General features: G+C 43.4%; 1 protein-coding gene across 2 annotated transcripts in view; it reads right to left on the reverse strand.

The window, feature by feature from the left end:
* The window catches only part of SYN3 (synapsin III), a 461,812-nt gene that overhangs the window by 406,773 nt on the left and 36,534 nt on the right, over positions 1-18,505 (reverse strand). For both annotated transcript variants that reach the window (XM_049694415.1, XM_004269401.3), the window contains exon 2: positions 6,616-7,073. In XM_049694415.1, the coding sequence (XP_049550372.1) occupies positions 6,616-6,926 (311 nt within the window). In that variant the 5' untranslated portion in view covers positions 6,927-7,073. The remainder of the gene's footprint in view (positions 1-6,615; positions 7,074-18,505) is intronic.

Raw genomic sequence — 18,505 nt, forward strand, 5'->3', positions numbered from 1 at the left:
TTAATTATATCCTCCATTTATCCTATTGTACCAAGTTCAAGGCACCGTGCTAGGCTCCGGGGATATGGTGGTTAAACAAGAGAGGTCTAAACTCTACCTCCTGGAGCTGATGTTCTAGAGCAGAACTGCATCACAGGTAAACAAACCGTCACACTGAAAAACGTCCATGAAGGAGAGGAACAGAGTGCTCTCATTGGAGCCTCATACCTCCTTGTGAGCTTAGTGGTATGGTGAAGGGGGTGGCATTATGAGGCTACTTTACACATGATGAAACTGAGGCTCAGAAAGGTAAAGCAGCTTGGCCAAGTCCTCAGAGCAGGTGAGTGGCAGAGCTGGCACTTCAATCCTGACCTGCCACCTGCCAGCCCTGAGTTCTCTGCATTTTATCTTCTTCCCGATTTTTAACTCTCTTGGGGAATCATGTCAGCCACGTGTTAGGAAATCACACTTTAATATAAAAACACAGGAGAAGAGAACAGAAAAGACCCTGTCGGAGCTCCCTTGGTGCTTTAAAAAGAGGAAAATAGGTCCAAGGGCCACTTCTGCAAAGGGTCCAGCTTCCAAGCCTGAGCTCACAAGTGTCTGGTTGGCTGCAGGAAGCCCCTCTTCCCCTGGCACAGTGCTTAACATTCTGGCTGCCCAAAGGCACTGGTAGGGCAGGGCTGCCTAACTCGAGGTGGGTGCTTTCCTCTGAGGATGAGGTCACCAGGATCTTGTGCTTGGCTACAGTGCTGTAACAAGCAGGCCTGCCCTCAGACACCGAGCATATGTGGGTACGTGCACACATGTGAGGCTCCAGAGTCCTGCTCCATGGGCTGACACCCTGTGCTCAGGTGGGAGAGGGAAGAATGATAAGAGAACAGGGATGCCCAGCCTTGCCAGCTGGATGGCCTGAGCTGATCCAGATGCCACCAGCATCTGCTCTCATTTTGAGCTCAGAGCCTCAGTTTTCCTTATTATTAAAATGAGAATAGTAATAGTACTCCATACAGTTGTTGGGAGGATTAAATTAGAGAATCTATGAAAACTATTTAGCACAATGTCTGGTCATAGAAAGTGCACAAGTGTTCGCCATATGACGATGATGAGGACATGACCCTATTCCCAAGGAGCTCGTGGTTTATTCTATTCATTTGTATGTTCATTCATTTTTCAACCAAGATTTTTCAGCATCTACCTCATGCAAAACACTAAAACCCTGGGCAGTGGTCAGCAGCAGGCAGGTCACCATGCGAAATGCCTTTCAAGAAGTTAGTTCCATTCAAGTCCCAGCCTACCACTCTCCTAGCTTTGGTTCCTCAAGCAGGTGCATGGTATGTCTGTGCTCTGCTTCCTCACCTGTAAAATGCTCCCCAGTAAAATCAGGAAGTGCAAAGAGCAGTGGTGTGCTGGCAAATGCTTAACAACTGGCTCTCTGGGGAGACCTAAATGCCTGGTTTGTAGCACTTGCCAATTTCCATGGTGTAAATGCTCTCACCATGGCCACTGTAACTTTCTGTTGGATTGAGTAGTAAGTGAGAGAGGGAAAAAGAGGGTTGAAGAATACCACCAAGGTCACTCCTCAATTTCACTGTCACACCTTCACCCTTGTCATTACCAATAACATCACCTTCAAATCACTCATTCAATTAACAGATGTTTCCTAGCCCCTATTATCTGCCTGCCCTGTTCTAGGCGCTGGGATACAAAGATAGCAAGTAGGCATGCGTGGGGTGATGGTCATGGGGACACAAATTATCACACAGCATAAGAACTCTTGGTGAATCTAGACATGGCCAAGGTGCTTTAATGAGTATCATTAGCCATCATTTAGTAGAATGGTATAACCTCACAAACTCCAGGCTGAAAGCATAGTAGTTAAGGGGTGTTTCAAACTAAGAATCCTCTTTTCATTTCCTCAACAAATAAAATAAAAAAGAAATCCTAGGGAAGGGTGGAGAATAAAAGGGAAGGTAACAATAGATAATTGTTGAAAGGGAATAGCAAACATTCTGGGAACAAGGACCACTGGTGAGGCAAGAGGAGAGGAGGGTTCCAGAGGCCACTGGAGGGAGGGGTGGAGGCCAGGGCTTAGCTGCTCTATGTCCCCTTCACCCCAACATCCCCTCCCCAAGTCCATTCGGGCTCCTGAGACCTTGCAGGTAAAACTGAGAACAAGGAAGTATACTCAACCCTGACCTGGTTATGAACAATCTTTCTTGGGGTCATATTCAATGTTCTCCTTTTGAAAAATCAAACCTAGGGTTCCAGTACATTCTGTGAATAATTTAAAAATTCATCTGTTTATGAATCTCAAATAGCTGCCTTACAGTTATTCTAGCTATGTACTGGAAAATAAAGAGCCAAGACTTTATACACAGGTGAGTAAAACTGGAAACCCCTCAACTGTATGTACTATATTGCTGACTTCTAAAGTAAGGTGAGTTTCAGGGCCAATGATGCCCAATAAAGGTTGTCCTGATTGGACTGGGTTGGGAACAATGACATATGCTAATTGAAAATATACTATGTGTTGAGCACCAGGGATACAAAAAAGAATAAGACATATACCTTGTTCTTGCAGAAGAGACAGCCACCTAAAGCTAATTATAATACAGTGTCATGTGTGCTGCAGTGACACAATGGAATATATTTTAAGTTATCAAAGGAGGTAGTTATTAGCACTGTTGGCAGGGTTAGGTGTGTCAGGGAAGAATTCAGAGAAGACGTGACACTTGAGCAGGCTTTTAAGGATGAATGGAGATTGGCTCAGTGAACAAGATAGGGAAGGGTATTCCAGGTAGCAGGGAACAGAATGTGCTAAGGCAGAGGTGTGTTTGAAAACTACAAATCATTGCTATTCCTGCGGAATAAGCAGCAAAGCAGGAAGTGAAGTTGGAGGCAGAACTAGAGGGAGGGCAGACCTGCTTAATGACTCTGACTTTGAACCTGAGGGCAATGATGCACCACCAAATGGTTATAAAAGGGAATACACGGTGGGGCGTGCGAGCAAACTGATCAGATTGTATTTTCAGAAAGATGATACTTTGGTGGTAACATGAAAGGTAACCAGGAGGTGAGGTCAAGCCTAGAGGCCTGAGACCAGTGAAACTGTTGGAAAATTCTACGCAAGTAGGGCTGAAGAAAACTGAGCTTGAAATGCTTTTTTTTATTTCTCCTTTCCCTTGTGGTTCTCAAGGCTGACTGATCTCCCATCATCCCAGCGGACAGCACCAGCTTTAGTTCAGACCTACTACTGAGCCAGACCTTATTGGGGTGTGATCCTGGTCCAAAGCTCCCCAACATCCTTGATGTAGCCAGGCTCACCTCTGGGGCAACCCCAAAAGCTGGTGGGATCTTAAAATGCTCGGCCATGAGTCCTTCTTCCCAGCAAAGGTGGCTTTGGGACCCTCTGTGTCTCCTCAGAAGATGAAAAGTCCTCCCCTCACCACCTCACGCCCCTTCCCCCGTTCACTGGCCAGGTATCAGATCATCCTTGGGGGGCCCAGGCTGGTTCGGAGAGTATGCAAGCTGACCTGTCAGGAAGCAAGAGTGGGAGGTTCCTGCAACTCTCTCACCCACGAGGAAACCTGACTCTGCAGCAGGGTCCTGGACCTGGAAAGCGATGACAGAGAGAAGGAACTGGGGCTGACAAGGAAGAAAAGGGAGCCACATTGTTCCTGGTGGATTCACTCTCAGTCCAGACGGTGGATCTTCTCCCCACTCATTACCATCTCAAAGGAGGAAGAAAGGGGCTGTGTGAGCTGGCTTCTCCCCCTTCAACAGCCTCTTCCTCTCAGGAAACAGTCTGCACAATGAAGGAGGGGCTGGGCAGAGGGCTGACCCCAGGCAGCAAGGCTCTGCCAAAGCCACCCAGGGACAGTGGGGCTGGCCCGCCACCGCCTGGCCACTCCTGGTATCAGGGGGACAGGCATCCTTTGGGAACTCTGCAGTGAAGGATTGGGGTTTAAGGCAGCCAGCATCAATATGGGAAGCTGGGAATGTATTTGGAAAGGCCTGCAAGTTCTTAAAGGATCTAGGATGGAGTTCTATAGGAGAAGCTGTTACGTGCGGGTAGGAAGTCTCTGTCACAAACATCCAATGAGTGCAGAGCCAACTTCCAGGTGACATAATGAGTCTCAGTTTCTCACCTTTCCACTTTTTTAACCACTGAGAGGCAAGAAAAGGACTGCTGTTCTCAAGACCTAATTAACCTGTGGGCATATGAAGCGTGACTGAAACAGACTGGAAGAAATTCCTCTGGCCAAAAATTGTGTCCCCCACCAGGGTGCACAGCCTAACATTCACACATTGGTCTTGCCTGTGGATTAGAGAGATTGAGGACCAAAGTCAAAATTTAGATGTTACTTGGCTGAGGCTATTCATGGCATTTCAATCTCATTCACTGTGCGCCTACACTACACTACACACCATATGGGCACTGTGGGGGACAGAGATTAATTAATAAGACCCAACTTGATCATCTGAGAGCTAGCAGGGAAGAGTGATCATTAGAAAACCTTAGTACAACAGGGGTAAATCCTAATCCACTCTGCCTAATATTGGGCATAAAGAAATTAAATAGGCATGCCTACAGGAGCTGCTGTCAAGATGATTAATATTGCACAGAAGGTAACAATAGTCTGCAATAATAATACACACTTAAATAGCACTTACTGTCTACTAGACACATCCCAAACACTTCTATAGTAACTCAGATTTTAACCGTACTTACATATATTAACTCTACAGGTAGGTACCATTTTATTCCCATTTAGATGCAGTTAACGTTCAAAGGTCATATAGCTATTATGGGGTAGAGATTTGAATCCAGACAGCTCTGAAGTCTGAGTTCTTAACCACTGCACCATGCTGCCATTTATCAGGTCAGCCTCCACACAGAAAGCAACTTTTTAGACAAATACCCCCCATCACCATACCATGTTATCCCTGACTGAACCAGGGATAACACAGTCGGCAGAGAACACTCAAAATCAAGGTCAAATTGGGTTAAAGAGAAACAGAGGACTGCAAAGGCCATGTATGCATTTTGATTACCAGGCAGATAGGCAGCAGGATTGCACAGGCGAGAGTGCATGGAAGCAACACCTCTGCAGAAATCAACCCCTTGGCTCAGAACCTAAATATGATGCTTTACGTAAGAGCATAAGCAGAGATGAACAAGGCTTCATATAAGACCCTTCAAGCAAGCAGCATCATTGAAGACAATTCAGACTGGGTCAGAACAGAGGCAAGGCACATGACTACCCTGGTTAAGATGAAGTGATTTCTTCGCAGGAAAATAACGGCTAATGTCTGAACCTGCTGGACATGCTTTAATGTTGACTGTATTGAATACGCTAAAAACTATAAATATCTCCCACTCCAAAGTATAGGCTCAACCATTCCCAACCTGAGTTAACTCCTCAAGGAATGAATGTGAGTGCACACATCCGTGACAGAATAACAGAGCACCTGGCATGCTAAGGGAACTGAATACATTAATTTATTCATTTAATACATATTTACTGGATGCCTACTTTGTGGCAGCTTTTGGAGATGCATGCAGAAAACCTTGCCCTCCAGCTCCCATGGCATCCATGGGTCCACTGTCAGAATTGCCCTGGATGGTGTGCTTCTATGTCTCCACATTTGGGTTTACTTCCTGGACTGCAAATTCTATGTCTCCAACTGGAATGATAATATTTATCATATCTGTCTACCAAAAATTTGGAGTAGAGACCTCTTTTCTACCTGCAGTTCCATGTGTGCAGGGCCTGTTCATTACTTACCTGAGTACCTAAGACTGTTATTTGCACTCAGTCAGTGCTCAGTAACTACCTGTGGAACTACTGCTGCAATAACCTTGACACATGTGTCCAGTCTCTGCCCCCCAGGATGCTTACCATCTATCGGGGCGGGGCATACCTGGGAAGAGACTGGAAGGGTTGTCATTTCTGCCTACCTTTGCTGTTAAGAGGACAGGTTCTGGAACAAAACTGCCAGTACATGAAAGAGTAGGGATGCAAACTCAGACACTCTGTTCCCAAGTGTTTCAGATAAGGACTGTGGGCCTTTGTTGGTTTCTTTTACCCTCATAGCAACCCCATTCAATGAGAGAGGATGGCTGAAGCCGAACGAGGTCAAGCAACTTGCCAGAGTTACTGCAGGTTTTAAGTTTTCCATTTTTAGAAAAGTAATACAGTGCATATACCATATACTATATAATACTTCCAGTGAGCTCTGGGCAGTACCCCATATCAAATGTATTACGATGTCTGCAGCAAATCATATGAACAAGCACGGTGAGTGGCCCAATGAAGACTATTACAGTCTAACTTTCCTTCAGATCAGGTTTTGTTGCCAAATGGGTTATAAACTATTTTCTAGGTTTCAGAGCTTTTTGGATTTTGGATTTGCAGGTGAGAGATTTCAGACCTTAAATACAAAGCCCTTTGGACAGAGCGTGGCACAAAGTAGCTGCCATGGTGCTTGGCATTAGTGGCCTTCCCTCCTGCCAATCTCTGATACCACAGAGCCTCTCACAGCTCTTCCCCTCTCTCTTCCCCACGAGGGAGATAAGCCCCATCTCCTCTCCTGCCCCTGGGGAGGGGGCACCTGCAGAGTCCCGCTTACCAGTCTGTGTGGGCATCATCGATCACCAGCAGGATCCTGGGCCTTTGAACAACAGGCGTGGAGGGACCTGGAGACTCCATCGGCCCCAAGGGGGCCTGTGAGGTCTGCTTCATGGCACTGGAGAAGGAGCTAAAAAGGCTGGATCCTGGAGAGGAGAAGGAGGCTGCCAGGGGCTGGGGGTGCCTCCTCTCCATGGCTGGGGATGCAGGGGAGCTGGTGGAGCTGTCTGGGCGCTGGAGGTCTGTCATGTAGCCGTTCGGCAGGTTGGCCACAAAGCTGCTGTCAGAGAGGCGTCGCCGGAGGAAATTCATGGCTGTGAATGATGAGATGGCTTGTTCCTACTCAGACTGTCTCGGTGAGGCCCAAAACACAGGCTGCCAGGCAGAGGGAGTGGTAGGGTCTCGGGCACAAGAGCCAGGGGAGTCCCACGCAAGTCGGCTGCTGCTGTCTTTTTCTACCTATGGAAACAGGCCAACAAACACATTAGTGGAAATGACCTCAGCCCCTTAAGAGCAAACAGATGATGCCCCTTCCTGCCCTGCTGCTGGGGGCAGTGCAAAGTGGGACATCTTTCTGGCAAGGCATTTGGCGACATCTAATTAGACCATACCCTTTTAACCTACAATTTCCATTTTCTGGAATTCTACCCCAAGAATGAAATCCGAGTTACAGAAAAAGCCTCTTGTACAAATGTATTTATCACAGCATTATTTACACTAGCAAAATACTGGCAAGTATCTCAACATCTGACCACAAGATAATGAACATGTAAACTGCAGCACAGTCATTCAGCAGAACCTTTTGTGGCTATTAAAAAGAGGTATTTAAAAAGGGATTTTAGTAACATAGAAAAAATTTTATGTTGTAATTTAAAAGATCATGATACAAGATTATAGGTGCAGAATGACTACAACCACATAAAAGTTGAAATAATAAAACTTTGGAAAGAAGAAGACATCAAAATGTTAAGTGACTATATTTGGGTAATGCGACTACAGGGTTTTTTGTTTTTTCTTTTTCTTTCCACTTACCTATGTTTTCCAGATTTTCTAGAATACTTACAGCTGCAAACTGAATTGTGTCCTTCAAATGCATATGTTGAAGCCCTCATCAGCAATGTGCTGGTATTTGGAGAGGGGTCCTTTGGGAGGTAATAGGGTTAGATGAGGCCATGAGGGTGGTGCTCTCATGATGGCATTAACGTCCTCATAAAAAGAGACACCAGAGAGCTTGCTCTGTCTCTATCCACCATGTGAGGAGACAGGGAGAACGCAACAGTCTACAAGCTAGCATAAGAGCTCTCGCCAGACACCAACCATGCTGGTACCCTGATCTCAGACTTCCAGCCTCTAGAGCTGTGAAAAAATAAATTTCTGTTGTTTAAGCCAGTCTGTGGTGTTTTGTTGTGGCAGCCCCAGCAGATTAATAAACAAATGCATTCCTTTCTGAACAGAATACAGTTAAGTTTTAAAAAACCAAACTGTTCATGTGAGATCAAAATAGCTCATTGAGAAAAATGATTGTTTATATCATGCAATTCAACCCCACCTATATTTTTTGTTAAGATTATTTTATATTTTTGTTGAGGTAAAATTTACTTAGAGTGAGATGCATAGTCCATAAGTGTACAATTCTTGGAGTTTTAATAAATGTATACACTGGCAGAAGATTTAGTATACTCCATTCACGTCAGGAAATTCTCCTGTGTCCCCTTCTGGTCAATCCACACGTCCTCATAGACAAATGCTCTGCTGATGTCTGTCATCGTATATTAATTTTAGCTATTCCTGAACTTTATATAAATGTGATTGTGTATTATTCTTTTATGAACAGCTTCTTTCCCTCAACATAATGGTTTCAAGACTCAGCTATGTTGTACGTATCAAGAGTCATTCTGTTTTTTACCACTGAGTAGTGTTCTGCTGGATGAATAAACCACAAATTGTTACTACATTCTGTTGTTGAAGGATGTTTGAAATGTTTCCAGTTTGGGAGGTATTCTGAATAGAACTGCTCTTAGGATGTTTTATTTAAGTAATTTTGTGGAGAGAGAGAGGGGGAGAGGCAGGGGCAAGGAGAGACAGAGACAGAGAGAAAGGTTGATTGAGAGATTCACTTTTTCTTTGGGAAAATACCTAGAAGTTAATTTGTTAGGTCATAGGGTAGGCACATGTTTAATTTTTTAAGAAACTGTCCAAAAGCTTCCCATAGCGGTTGTGCTATTTTGCACCTTTTATCTGAGTTCTAGTTGCTCCAAATCCTTACCAACCTTTGGCTGTTGTCCATCTTTTTAATCTTAGCCGTTTTAGTGGGTGTAAAACAGGATCTCATGGTGTTTTGTTTTTTTCTTGTTTTTTGCGGTACGCGGGCCTCTCACTGTTGCGGCCTCTCCCATTGCGGAGCACAGGCTCCGGACGCGCAGGCTCAGCGGCCACAGCTCACGGGCCCAGCCGCTCCACGGCATGTGGGATCCTCCCGGACTGGGGCACGAACCCGTGTCCCCTGTATCGGCAGGCGGACTCTCAACCACTGCGCCACCAGGGAAGCCCCACTCATGGTGTTTTTATTTTCTCTGACACCTAATGAGGATAAGCAACTATCATGGGTTTACTGGCCATCGATATACCTTCTTTGGTGAAGTGTCTGTTCAAGTCTCTGTCCCATTTGGAAAATGGGTTGTTTACATTTTTAATTTATTTTTAGGAGTTCTTTACACATTCTGGATATAAGTATTTTGTCAGATATGTATATTGTGAACATTTTCGCTCAGTCTTTGGCTTACCATTTCATTTCCATCATGAGTATAAGTCTGGCAGAATGAAATAACTCTTACAAAAAAGTGAATTGTTACTCGAGATAAAAACATCCCAATGGAAAAAAAAAATTATACCACAGGATGAGACCACACTTCCATATTTTTGTTATTAGGAGTATTTTACCTATACATACAAAAATTATGTATATATGTGCATATGTATACACATTTATATGTACATATATGACATCTATTACGTCTATCTGAATATCTTTTTATAAACAGAAATTTAAAATTTTTATGAAGTCCAGGTTACCAAGTTTTTCTTTTGCATTTAGTCCTTTCTGTGTCTGCTTTTAAAAATCTTTGCCAACCCCATGATCACGATGATATCGTGTTGTAATTTCTTCTGCTTTATAGTTTTAGCTTTTCTGTTTAGGTCCACAGTCCATTAAAACTTGATTTTTGAGTGTGAGGAGAGGTTCATTTATCCAGTTTTCCAGCACCATTTATGAAAATATTTTTCCCAAATGAATTATTTTGGTGGCTTTGTTGGCACCAGTTGACTGCATGTTATCTCTTTCTGGACTTTTTATTATGCTCCATTGATCTGTTATCCTTACACTGTCTTGATAACTGTGGCTTTATAGGAAGTCTTTAAATCAGGTAGAGTCCTCCAACCTATATTTGCTTTCACAAGATTGTTTTGAGTATTCTAGGCCCTACTTTTATGTACATTTTAAAGTCAAGTTGTACAAAAACGTCTGTTGAGATATTGTTTGGGATTATGTAGAATCTAGCTCAGTTTGGGTAGAACTGACATCTCAACACTATTGAATTTTCCACCTCATGAACATGTTACAGCTCTCTACGTATTAAATCTTCCTTAGTTTCTCTCAGAAATGTCTTGTGATTTTCAATATAGAGGTATTGCACCCATTTTTTAAAGCTGATTCCTAACAATTTCTTTTGGGCTTTTTTGGATGGTATTATAAATACTCTCTTTTCTAAGTTTTATTTTCCATTTGTTTGCTGCCAACATCATATATTTGCCAATTATTATCAATATAGTGACCTGATAAATTCAATTACTGTTTTTCATGATTGTTTACAGATTCTTAAGATTTCCATTTAAACAATCATGCCATCTACAAATAAAGACATGTTTACTCCCCCCATTCCAATCTTTTACTTCTCTTATTACAGTTGCTAGTCCTTCCACTACTGAATACAAATAATGAAAGTAGACAATTTATCTTGTTCCCAATTTTAGGGGGAAAATGTTCAATATCTCATGTTAACACAATGTTATTAGCTATGGGTTTTTTCATAAATGCATTTTATCAGATTGGGACAGTTCCCTTGTAGTCTTAGTTGGCTGAGAGTTTTTATCATGAATGGATGTTGAATCTGCCAAGTGATTTTCTAAATCAATTGAGAGGATTATGTTTTTAAAAATCATTTATTTGCTTAATGTGATGAATTACATTAATTGATTTTCAAATGTTAAATCAAACTTGCATTCCTAGGATAAATCCCACTTAGTCATAGTGAATTACCTTTTTTATATAATGCTGGATTCAACCTGAGAATATTTTGTTGAGGATTTTTTATGTCCATGTTCATGAGAAATACCGGTCTCTGATTTTCTTTTTTGTCAATGTCTTTGCCAGGCTTTGGTATCAGGATAATATTGACCTCACAAAATATATTGAGAAGTGTTCCCACCTTTCCTGTTTTCTGAAAGAGTTTGTGTAATATTGGGTTTTTTTCCTTAAATTATTGGCAGAATTCAACAGTGAAGTCATCTGGGGCTGATTTTTTTCTTTGTTGGAAAGTTTCTAATAATTATCTCAACCTCTTTTATAAATGTATTTGTATTCTCTGTTTCTTGTTATTTCAATATTGGCAATATGCGATTTCAAGCAATTTGTCCATTTCATCTTAGTTGTGAAATGTAATGGCATAAAGTTGTTCATAATATTTCTTTACTAACCTTTCATTTTCTGCAGGGGCTGTAGTAATTTCCTGTGACATTCCTGATACTAGTAATTTGCTTTTTCTCTCTTTTTGATTAATCTGTGTTAGGAATTTATAAATTTTATTAATCTTTTAAAGAAACAACTTACAGCTTTTTCTATTTTCTCTATTATTTGTTTTCTATTTCACCTATATCTGCTTTTTATTACCTCCTCGCTTCTTCTCACATTGGGTTTAAGGCTTTTTTCTATATTCTTAAGATGGAAATGTAGATCATTAATTTTAAACCTTTCTTCTTTTCTAATATAAGCATTTAAAGCAATGCATTTCCCTCTATGCACTACTTTAGCTGAATGCAGAAATCTGACATGTTGTATTTACAGTCATTCAACTCAAATTATTCTTATTTCTTTCTAATTCTTTTTGACCTATGTGTTATTTAAACATATCTTTAATTTTCAAACTCCAGTGCTCTTTCAGATATTTTATTGTTATTGCTTTTAATATGATTCTGTTATGATTATTGAACATAGTCTATAATGTTTTAATCCTTCAACATCTTTGACATCCACTGAGATTAATTTTATGGTTCAACATGGTCTATCTTGATGAATGTTTCATTTGCACTTGAAAAGAACATGTATTTTGCAGTTGCTGGGTACAATGCTCTGTAACATCAATTAGATCGTTGTTAAGTCAAGTTCCCCAGGACGCTGACTCTGCCAGGATGATTTGGAAGCAGAAAGTTTATTGGAGAGTGTCTCCATGATTAACAGCTGTGTGCAAGTGTGAAAAGCACACATGGGCTGAAGGAGGGGTTGAACTGGAATACAGTTTTCACAGAGGCGTCAGCTGATCTTACTGGGAGCACGGATTTGGGGTATCTCTTTAGATTTCCTCATTTTCCAGCCACTCTATTAGCCTGTACTCTGCTACTTGTCAAAACAATAAAACTGCAGCTTTCTGCTTTTTGCTTTCAAGGGAAGAGCCACATCGATGTGAATCTCACTTGGTGGGTGCCGCTCCCTTCTTTCAAGGGTTAAATCCACTCCAGATTCCACCTACTTTCTGTTTCTCTCCAGGAACCTCAAATAGATTCTTTTAAATACTTTACCCAAAGTTTATAGTTATCATCTATGAGAGGGTTACTCCAACACAAGTTACTGAGCTATTATTGGATCTGAACCTCTTCCATCTTCAAATACTGGATAAAAAAGTTAACAAACTATTAGAGTTAAAGGGACCTTAGAGATTATTTAACAACCCCTTCTTTAGGAACTCTGGTCGACCTTACACTGGTGGGAATTCCCCGCCTTCAGAAGAATCACCTCATTATCTTTTGACCAACTCCAATGTTCGTCAAAGGCTCCTCCTATAATTTCTCCCACTGCAGGCCCCAGGGGAGCTTACAGTCTGTTAAGGGAAGCAGATAATGGAGAAATACTCATGGACTGTGGCAATACACAGAGCGCTGTTGTAAAGATTAACATGGGGGGAGGGTCAGGGAAGGCCTCTCTGAGGAAGTGACCTTTAAGCTGAGATGTAAGGGTGAGGAGAAAGGGAAGAACATACACAAAGGCCCTGAGGTAGGAAAGAGTCAGGCACATTTGATGAACAGAAGGAAGGCCAGCTCAGTCAGAAAATAAGAGATTTTTTTTGTAAGAAAATGTTTAGCGAAGTAGATAGAGGCCAGATCATGAAGGGCCAACCTGAAAATAATTCTGATTTTATTCCAAGTGTGAAAAGTAAGCCATTGGATGGTTATAAGCAGAGAGACGTCATCTGGTCTGCCTGGCCACTGTGCGGAAAACAGACTGTAGAACAAGTGCGTGGAAGCAGCCAGACAAGTTAGGAGGCTGTTACAATCACTTGGGTCCTTACATATAAAAGAAGGGAGTTGGATTATGTGATTTCTAGGGTGTGTTCCTGTCCTGTGAGCCACTGACTTCCTGTGCCACTAGACACTGGATATCTCTTCAATGAAAAACTTAATTTGATGGTGGGACAAGGTGAGGATAAGGGGGATTCTGGAAAGAAGGCAGTGGGAACAGAAAGTCAGGAAGACCCTGGGATAGAATCCTTCTGGGATAGAATCCAGCAGGCCAGTCGAGCGCTCAGCCCCATGCTGCCCCACCAACAGCCGCTAGAGGGCAGGAGTGACCACACCAGACAGAACAAACAAACATTTCATAAAGCAACTTTGCAGGCTTACTTTTTGGAGGCTGCGGCGGGAAGGAAGACTTTACTGTGAAGAATTAAATAAAGGTTGGAGACTTCTCACTGATTAATGGAGCCACACAACAGAAGTAAGGTGTGAATCATAGGGATGCACGTTTTGCATCAAAGCATAAACAACTCCATAGAGTGAGAGCTGCCCCACAGTGGCACCAGCTACTTTGGGAGAAGATGAGCAACTGAATGTGAACTGGACAGGAGAGGGGACATCTCTGCTCAGGTGTCTCATAGACACCCAGACTCACTTTCTTCCTCATCGTCTGATGAATTTTGTACCTGTGCCCCCCTCTTCCTCCCGGAAGTGCCACTATCCATCCATTCACTGTGGCCAGAGACTCGAGTCTCATACTTCACTCCTTCTTAGCCCTCAGCGGTTTCAGCCACTCAGGCACCGGGCCCTGTCAACTTTGTCTCCCGAAACATCCTTAATATCATCCTCACCCCTCCCTCACTCCTATCATAGTCTTGGTTCACAGGTTGCTAAATTTAAAAATGGACCAAAGACCTTAACAGAGACCTCACCAAAGATATACAGATGGCAAGTAAGCACATGAAAAGATGCTCCATGTCATCTGTCAGTGGGGAAATGCAAGTTAAAACAACAAGGAGAGGGCTTCCCTGGTGGCGCAGTGGTTGAGAGTCCGCCTGCCGATGCAGGGGACACGGGTTCATGCCCCGGTCCGGGAGGATCCCACATGCTGCAGAGCGGCTGGGCCTGTGAGCCATGGCCGCTGAGCCTGCGCGTCCGGAGCCTGTGCTCCGCAATGGGCGAGGCCACAACAGTGAGAGGCCCGCGTACCGCAAAAAAAAAAAAAAAAAAAACGAGACACCATCACACACTTAGCAGAATGGCCCAAATCTGGAACCCTGGCAACACCAAAGTCTGGCGAAGATGTGGAGCAACGGGAACGCTCATTCATTGCCAGTGAGAATGCACTTCTTCCACTTTGGAAGAAATCCTGGTTACTTCTTATACAACTTAACATACTCTTTCCATACTACCCATCAATCATGTTCCTTGGTATTTACCCGAAGAAGCTGAAAACTTATGTCCACACAAAAAAACCTGCACCAGAATGTTTACAGTAGGATGTTTATTCAGAACTGCCAAGACTTAGAAGAAATCAAGATGTCCTTCAGAAGTGAAGGGATAGAGGCTGGAGGAGAAGATGGCGGAAGATTAAGACGCGGAGATCACCGTCCTCCCCACAGATACACCAGAAATACATCTAAACGTGGAGCAACTCCTACAGAATACCTACTGAATGCTGGCAGAAGACCTCACACCTCCCAAAAGGCAAGAAACTCCCCACATACCTGGGTAGGGCAAAAGAAAAAACAGAGACAAAAGAATAGGGACGGGACCTGCACCAGTGGGAGGGGGGTGAAGGAGGAAAGGTTTCCACACACTAGGAAGCCCCTTCGCGGGCGAAGACTGCGGGTGGCGCAGTGGGGAGCTTCGGTGCCGCGGAGGAGAGCACAACAACAGGGGTGCGGAGGGCAAAGCAGAGAGATTCCCGCACGGAGGATCGGTGCCGACCGGCACTCACCAGCCCAAGAGGCCTGTCTGCTCATCCACCGGGGCGGGCGGGGCTGCGAGCTGAGGCTCGGGCTTTGGTCGGAGCGCAGAGAGAGGACTGGGGTTGGCGGCGTGAACACAGCCTGCAGGGGGTTAGTGCACCACGGCTAGCCAGTAGGGAGTCCGGGGAAAAGTCTGGACCTGCCGAAGAGGCAAGAGACTTTTTCTTACCTATTTGTTTCCTGGTGCGCGAAGAGAGGGGATTAAGAGCGTTGCTTAAAGGAGCTCCAGAGACGGGCGCGAGCCGCGGCTAAAAGCACGGACCCCAGAGACGGGTGCGAGCCGCGGCTAAAAGCGCGGACCCCAGAAACGGGCGGGAGACGCTAAGGCTACTGCCGCCACCAAGGGGCCTGTGTGCGAGCACAGGTCACTATCCACACCCCTCTTCCGGGGAGCCTGTGCAGCCCGCCACTGCCAGGGTCCCGGGATCCTGGGAAACTTCCCCGGGAGAACGCACGCACGGTGGGCCTCAGGCTGGTGCAACGTCACGCCGGCCTCTGCCGCCACAGGCCCGCCCCGCACTCCATGCCCCTCCCTCCCCGCCGGCCTGAGTGAGCCAGAGCCCCCGAATCAGCGGCTCCTTTAACCCCGTCCTGTCTGAGCAAGAAACAGACGCCCTCCAGCGACCTACACGCAGAGGCGGGGCCAAATCCAAAGCTGAGCCCCTGGGAGCTGTGAGAACAAAGAAGAGAAAGGGAAATCTCTCCCAGCAGCCTCAGAAGCAGCGGATTAAAGCTCCACAATCAACTTAATGTACCCTGCATCTGTGGAATACCTGAATAGACAACGAGTCATCCCAAATTGAGGAGGCGGACTTTGAGAGCAAGATTTACGATTTTTTTGCCCTTTTCCTCTTTTTGTGAGTGTGTATATGTATGCTTCTGTGTGAGATTTTGTCTGTATAGCTTTGCTTCCACCATTTGTCCTAGGGCTCTATCCATCCGTTTTTGTTTTATTTTTAAAATTTATTTTCTTAATAATTAGTTTTAATTATTTTATTTTACTTTATCTTCTCTCCTTCCTTCCTTTCTTCCTTCCTTCCTTCCTTCTCTCCTTTAGACAACGAATCATCCCAAATTGAGGAGGTGGACTTTGAGAGCAATATTTATGATTTTTTCCCCTTTTACTCTTTTTGTGAGTGTGTATGTGTATGCTTCTGTGTGAGATTTTGTCTGTATAGCTTTGCTTCCACCATTTGTCCTAAGTTTCTATCCGTCCGTTTTTTTTCTTAAAAATTATTTTTTAATTTAATAACTTTATTATATTTTACTTTATTTTATTTTACTTTATCTTCCTTTTTTCCTTCCTTCCCTCCTTCCTTCCTTCCTTCCTCCCACTGTCCCTCCCTCCCTCCCTCCTTTCTTTCTTTCCTTCTTTCCCTCTTTCCTTCTTTCCTTCTTTTTTCTTCCTTCCTTCCTTCCCTCCTTTCTTTTTTTCTTTCTTCCTATTTCTACTAATTCGTTCTTTCTACTTTTTCTCCCTTTTATTCTGAGCCATGTGGATGAAAGGCTCTTGGTGCTGCAGCCAGGAGTCAGTGCTGTGCCTCTGAGGTGGGAGAGCCAACTTCAGGACACTGGTCCACAAGAGACCTCCCAGCTCCACATAATATCAAACGGCGAAAATCTCCCAGAGATCTCCATCTCAACGCCAGCACCCAGATTCACTCAACGACCAGCAAGCTACAGTGCTGCATATCCTATGCCAAACAACTAGCAAGACAGGAACACAACCCCACCCATTAGCAGATAGGCTGCCTAAAATCATAAGTCCACAGACACCCCAAAACACACCACCAGACGTGGACCTGCCCACCAGAAAGACAAGATCCAGCCTCATCCACCAGAACACAGGCACTAGTCCCATCCACCAGGAAGCCTACACAACCCACTGAACCAACCTTAGCCACTGGGGAGAGACATCAAAAACAACGGGAACTACGAACCTACAGCCTGCAAAAAGGAGACCCCAAACACAGTAAGATAAGCAAAATGAGAAGACAGAAAAACACACAGCAGATGAAGGAGCAAGATAAAAACCCATCAGACCTAAAAAATGAAGAGGAAATAGGCAGTCTACCTGAAAAAGAATTCAGAATAATGATACTAAAGATGATCCAAAATCTTGGAAATAGAATAGACAAAATGCAAGAAACATTTAACAAGGACCCAGAAGAACTAAAAATGAAACAAACAATGATAAACAACACAATAAATGAAATGAAAAATACTCTAAATGGGATCAATAGTAGAATAACTGAGGCAGAAGAATGGATAAGTGACCTGGAAGATAAAAGAGTGGAAATAACTACTGCAGATCAGAATAAAGAAAAAAGAATGAAAAGAACTGAGGACAGTCTCAGAGACCTCTGGGACAACATTAAACGCACCAACATTCGAATTATAGGGGTTCCAGAAGAAGAAGAGAAAAAGAAAGGGACTGAGAAAATATTTGAAGAGATTATAGTTGAAAACTTCCCTAATATGGGAAAGGAAACAATTAATCAAGTCCAGGAAGCACAGAGAGTCCCACACAGGATAAATCCAAGGAGAAATACGCCAAGACACATATTAATCAAACTGTCAAAAATTAAATACAAAGAAAGCATATTAAAAGCAGCAAGGGAAAAACAACAAATAACACACAAGGGAATCCCCATAAGGTTAACAGCTGATCTTTCAGCAGAAACTCTGCAAGCCAGAAGGGAGTGGCAGGACATATTGAAAGTGTTGAAGGAGAAGAACCTGCAACCAAGATTACTCTACCCAGCAAGGATCTCATTCAGATTTGATGGAGAAATTAAAACCTTTACAGACAAGCAAAAGCTGAGAGAGTTCAGCACCACCAAACCAGCTTTACAACAAATGCTAAAGGAACTTCTCTAGGCAAGAAACACAAGAGAAAGAAAAGACCTACAATAACGAACCCAAAACAATTTAGAAAATGGGAATAGGAACATACATATTGATAATTACCTTAAACGTAAATAGACTAAATGCTGCCACCAAAAGACACAGATTGGCTGAACGGATACAAAAACAAGACCCTTATATATGCTCTCTACAAGAGACCCACTTCAGACCTAGAGACACATACAGACTGAAAGTAAGGGGATGGAAAAAGATATTCCATGCAATTGGAAACCAAAAGGAAGCTGGAGTAGCAATTCTCATATCAGACAAAATAGACTTTAAAATAAAGACTATAAGAAGAGACAAAGAAGGACACTACATAATGATCAAGGGATCGATCCAAGAAGAAGATATAACAATTGTAAATATTTATGCACCCAACAATAGAGCACCTCAATACATAAGGCAAATACTAACAGCCATAAAAGGGGA

The sequence above is a fragment of the Orcinus orca genome, chromosome 11 (assembly GCF_937001465.1).
Source record: "Orcinus orca chromosome 11, mOrcOrc1.1, whole genome shotgun sequence".
Lineage (NCBI taxonomy): Eukaryota > Metazoa > Chordata > Mammalia > Artiodactyla > Delphinidae > Orcinus > Orcinus orca.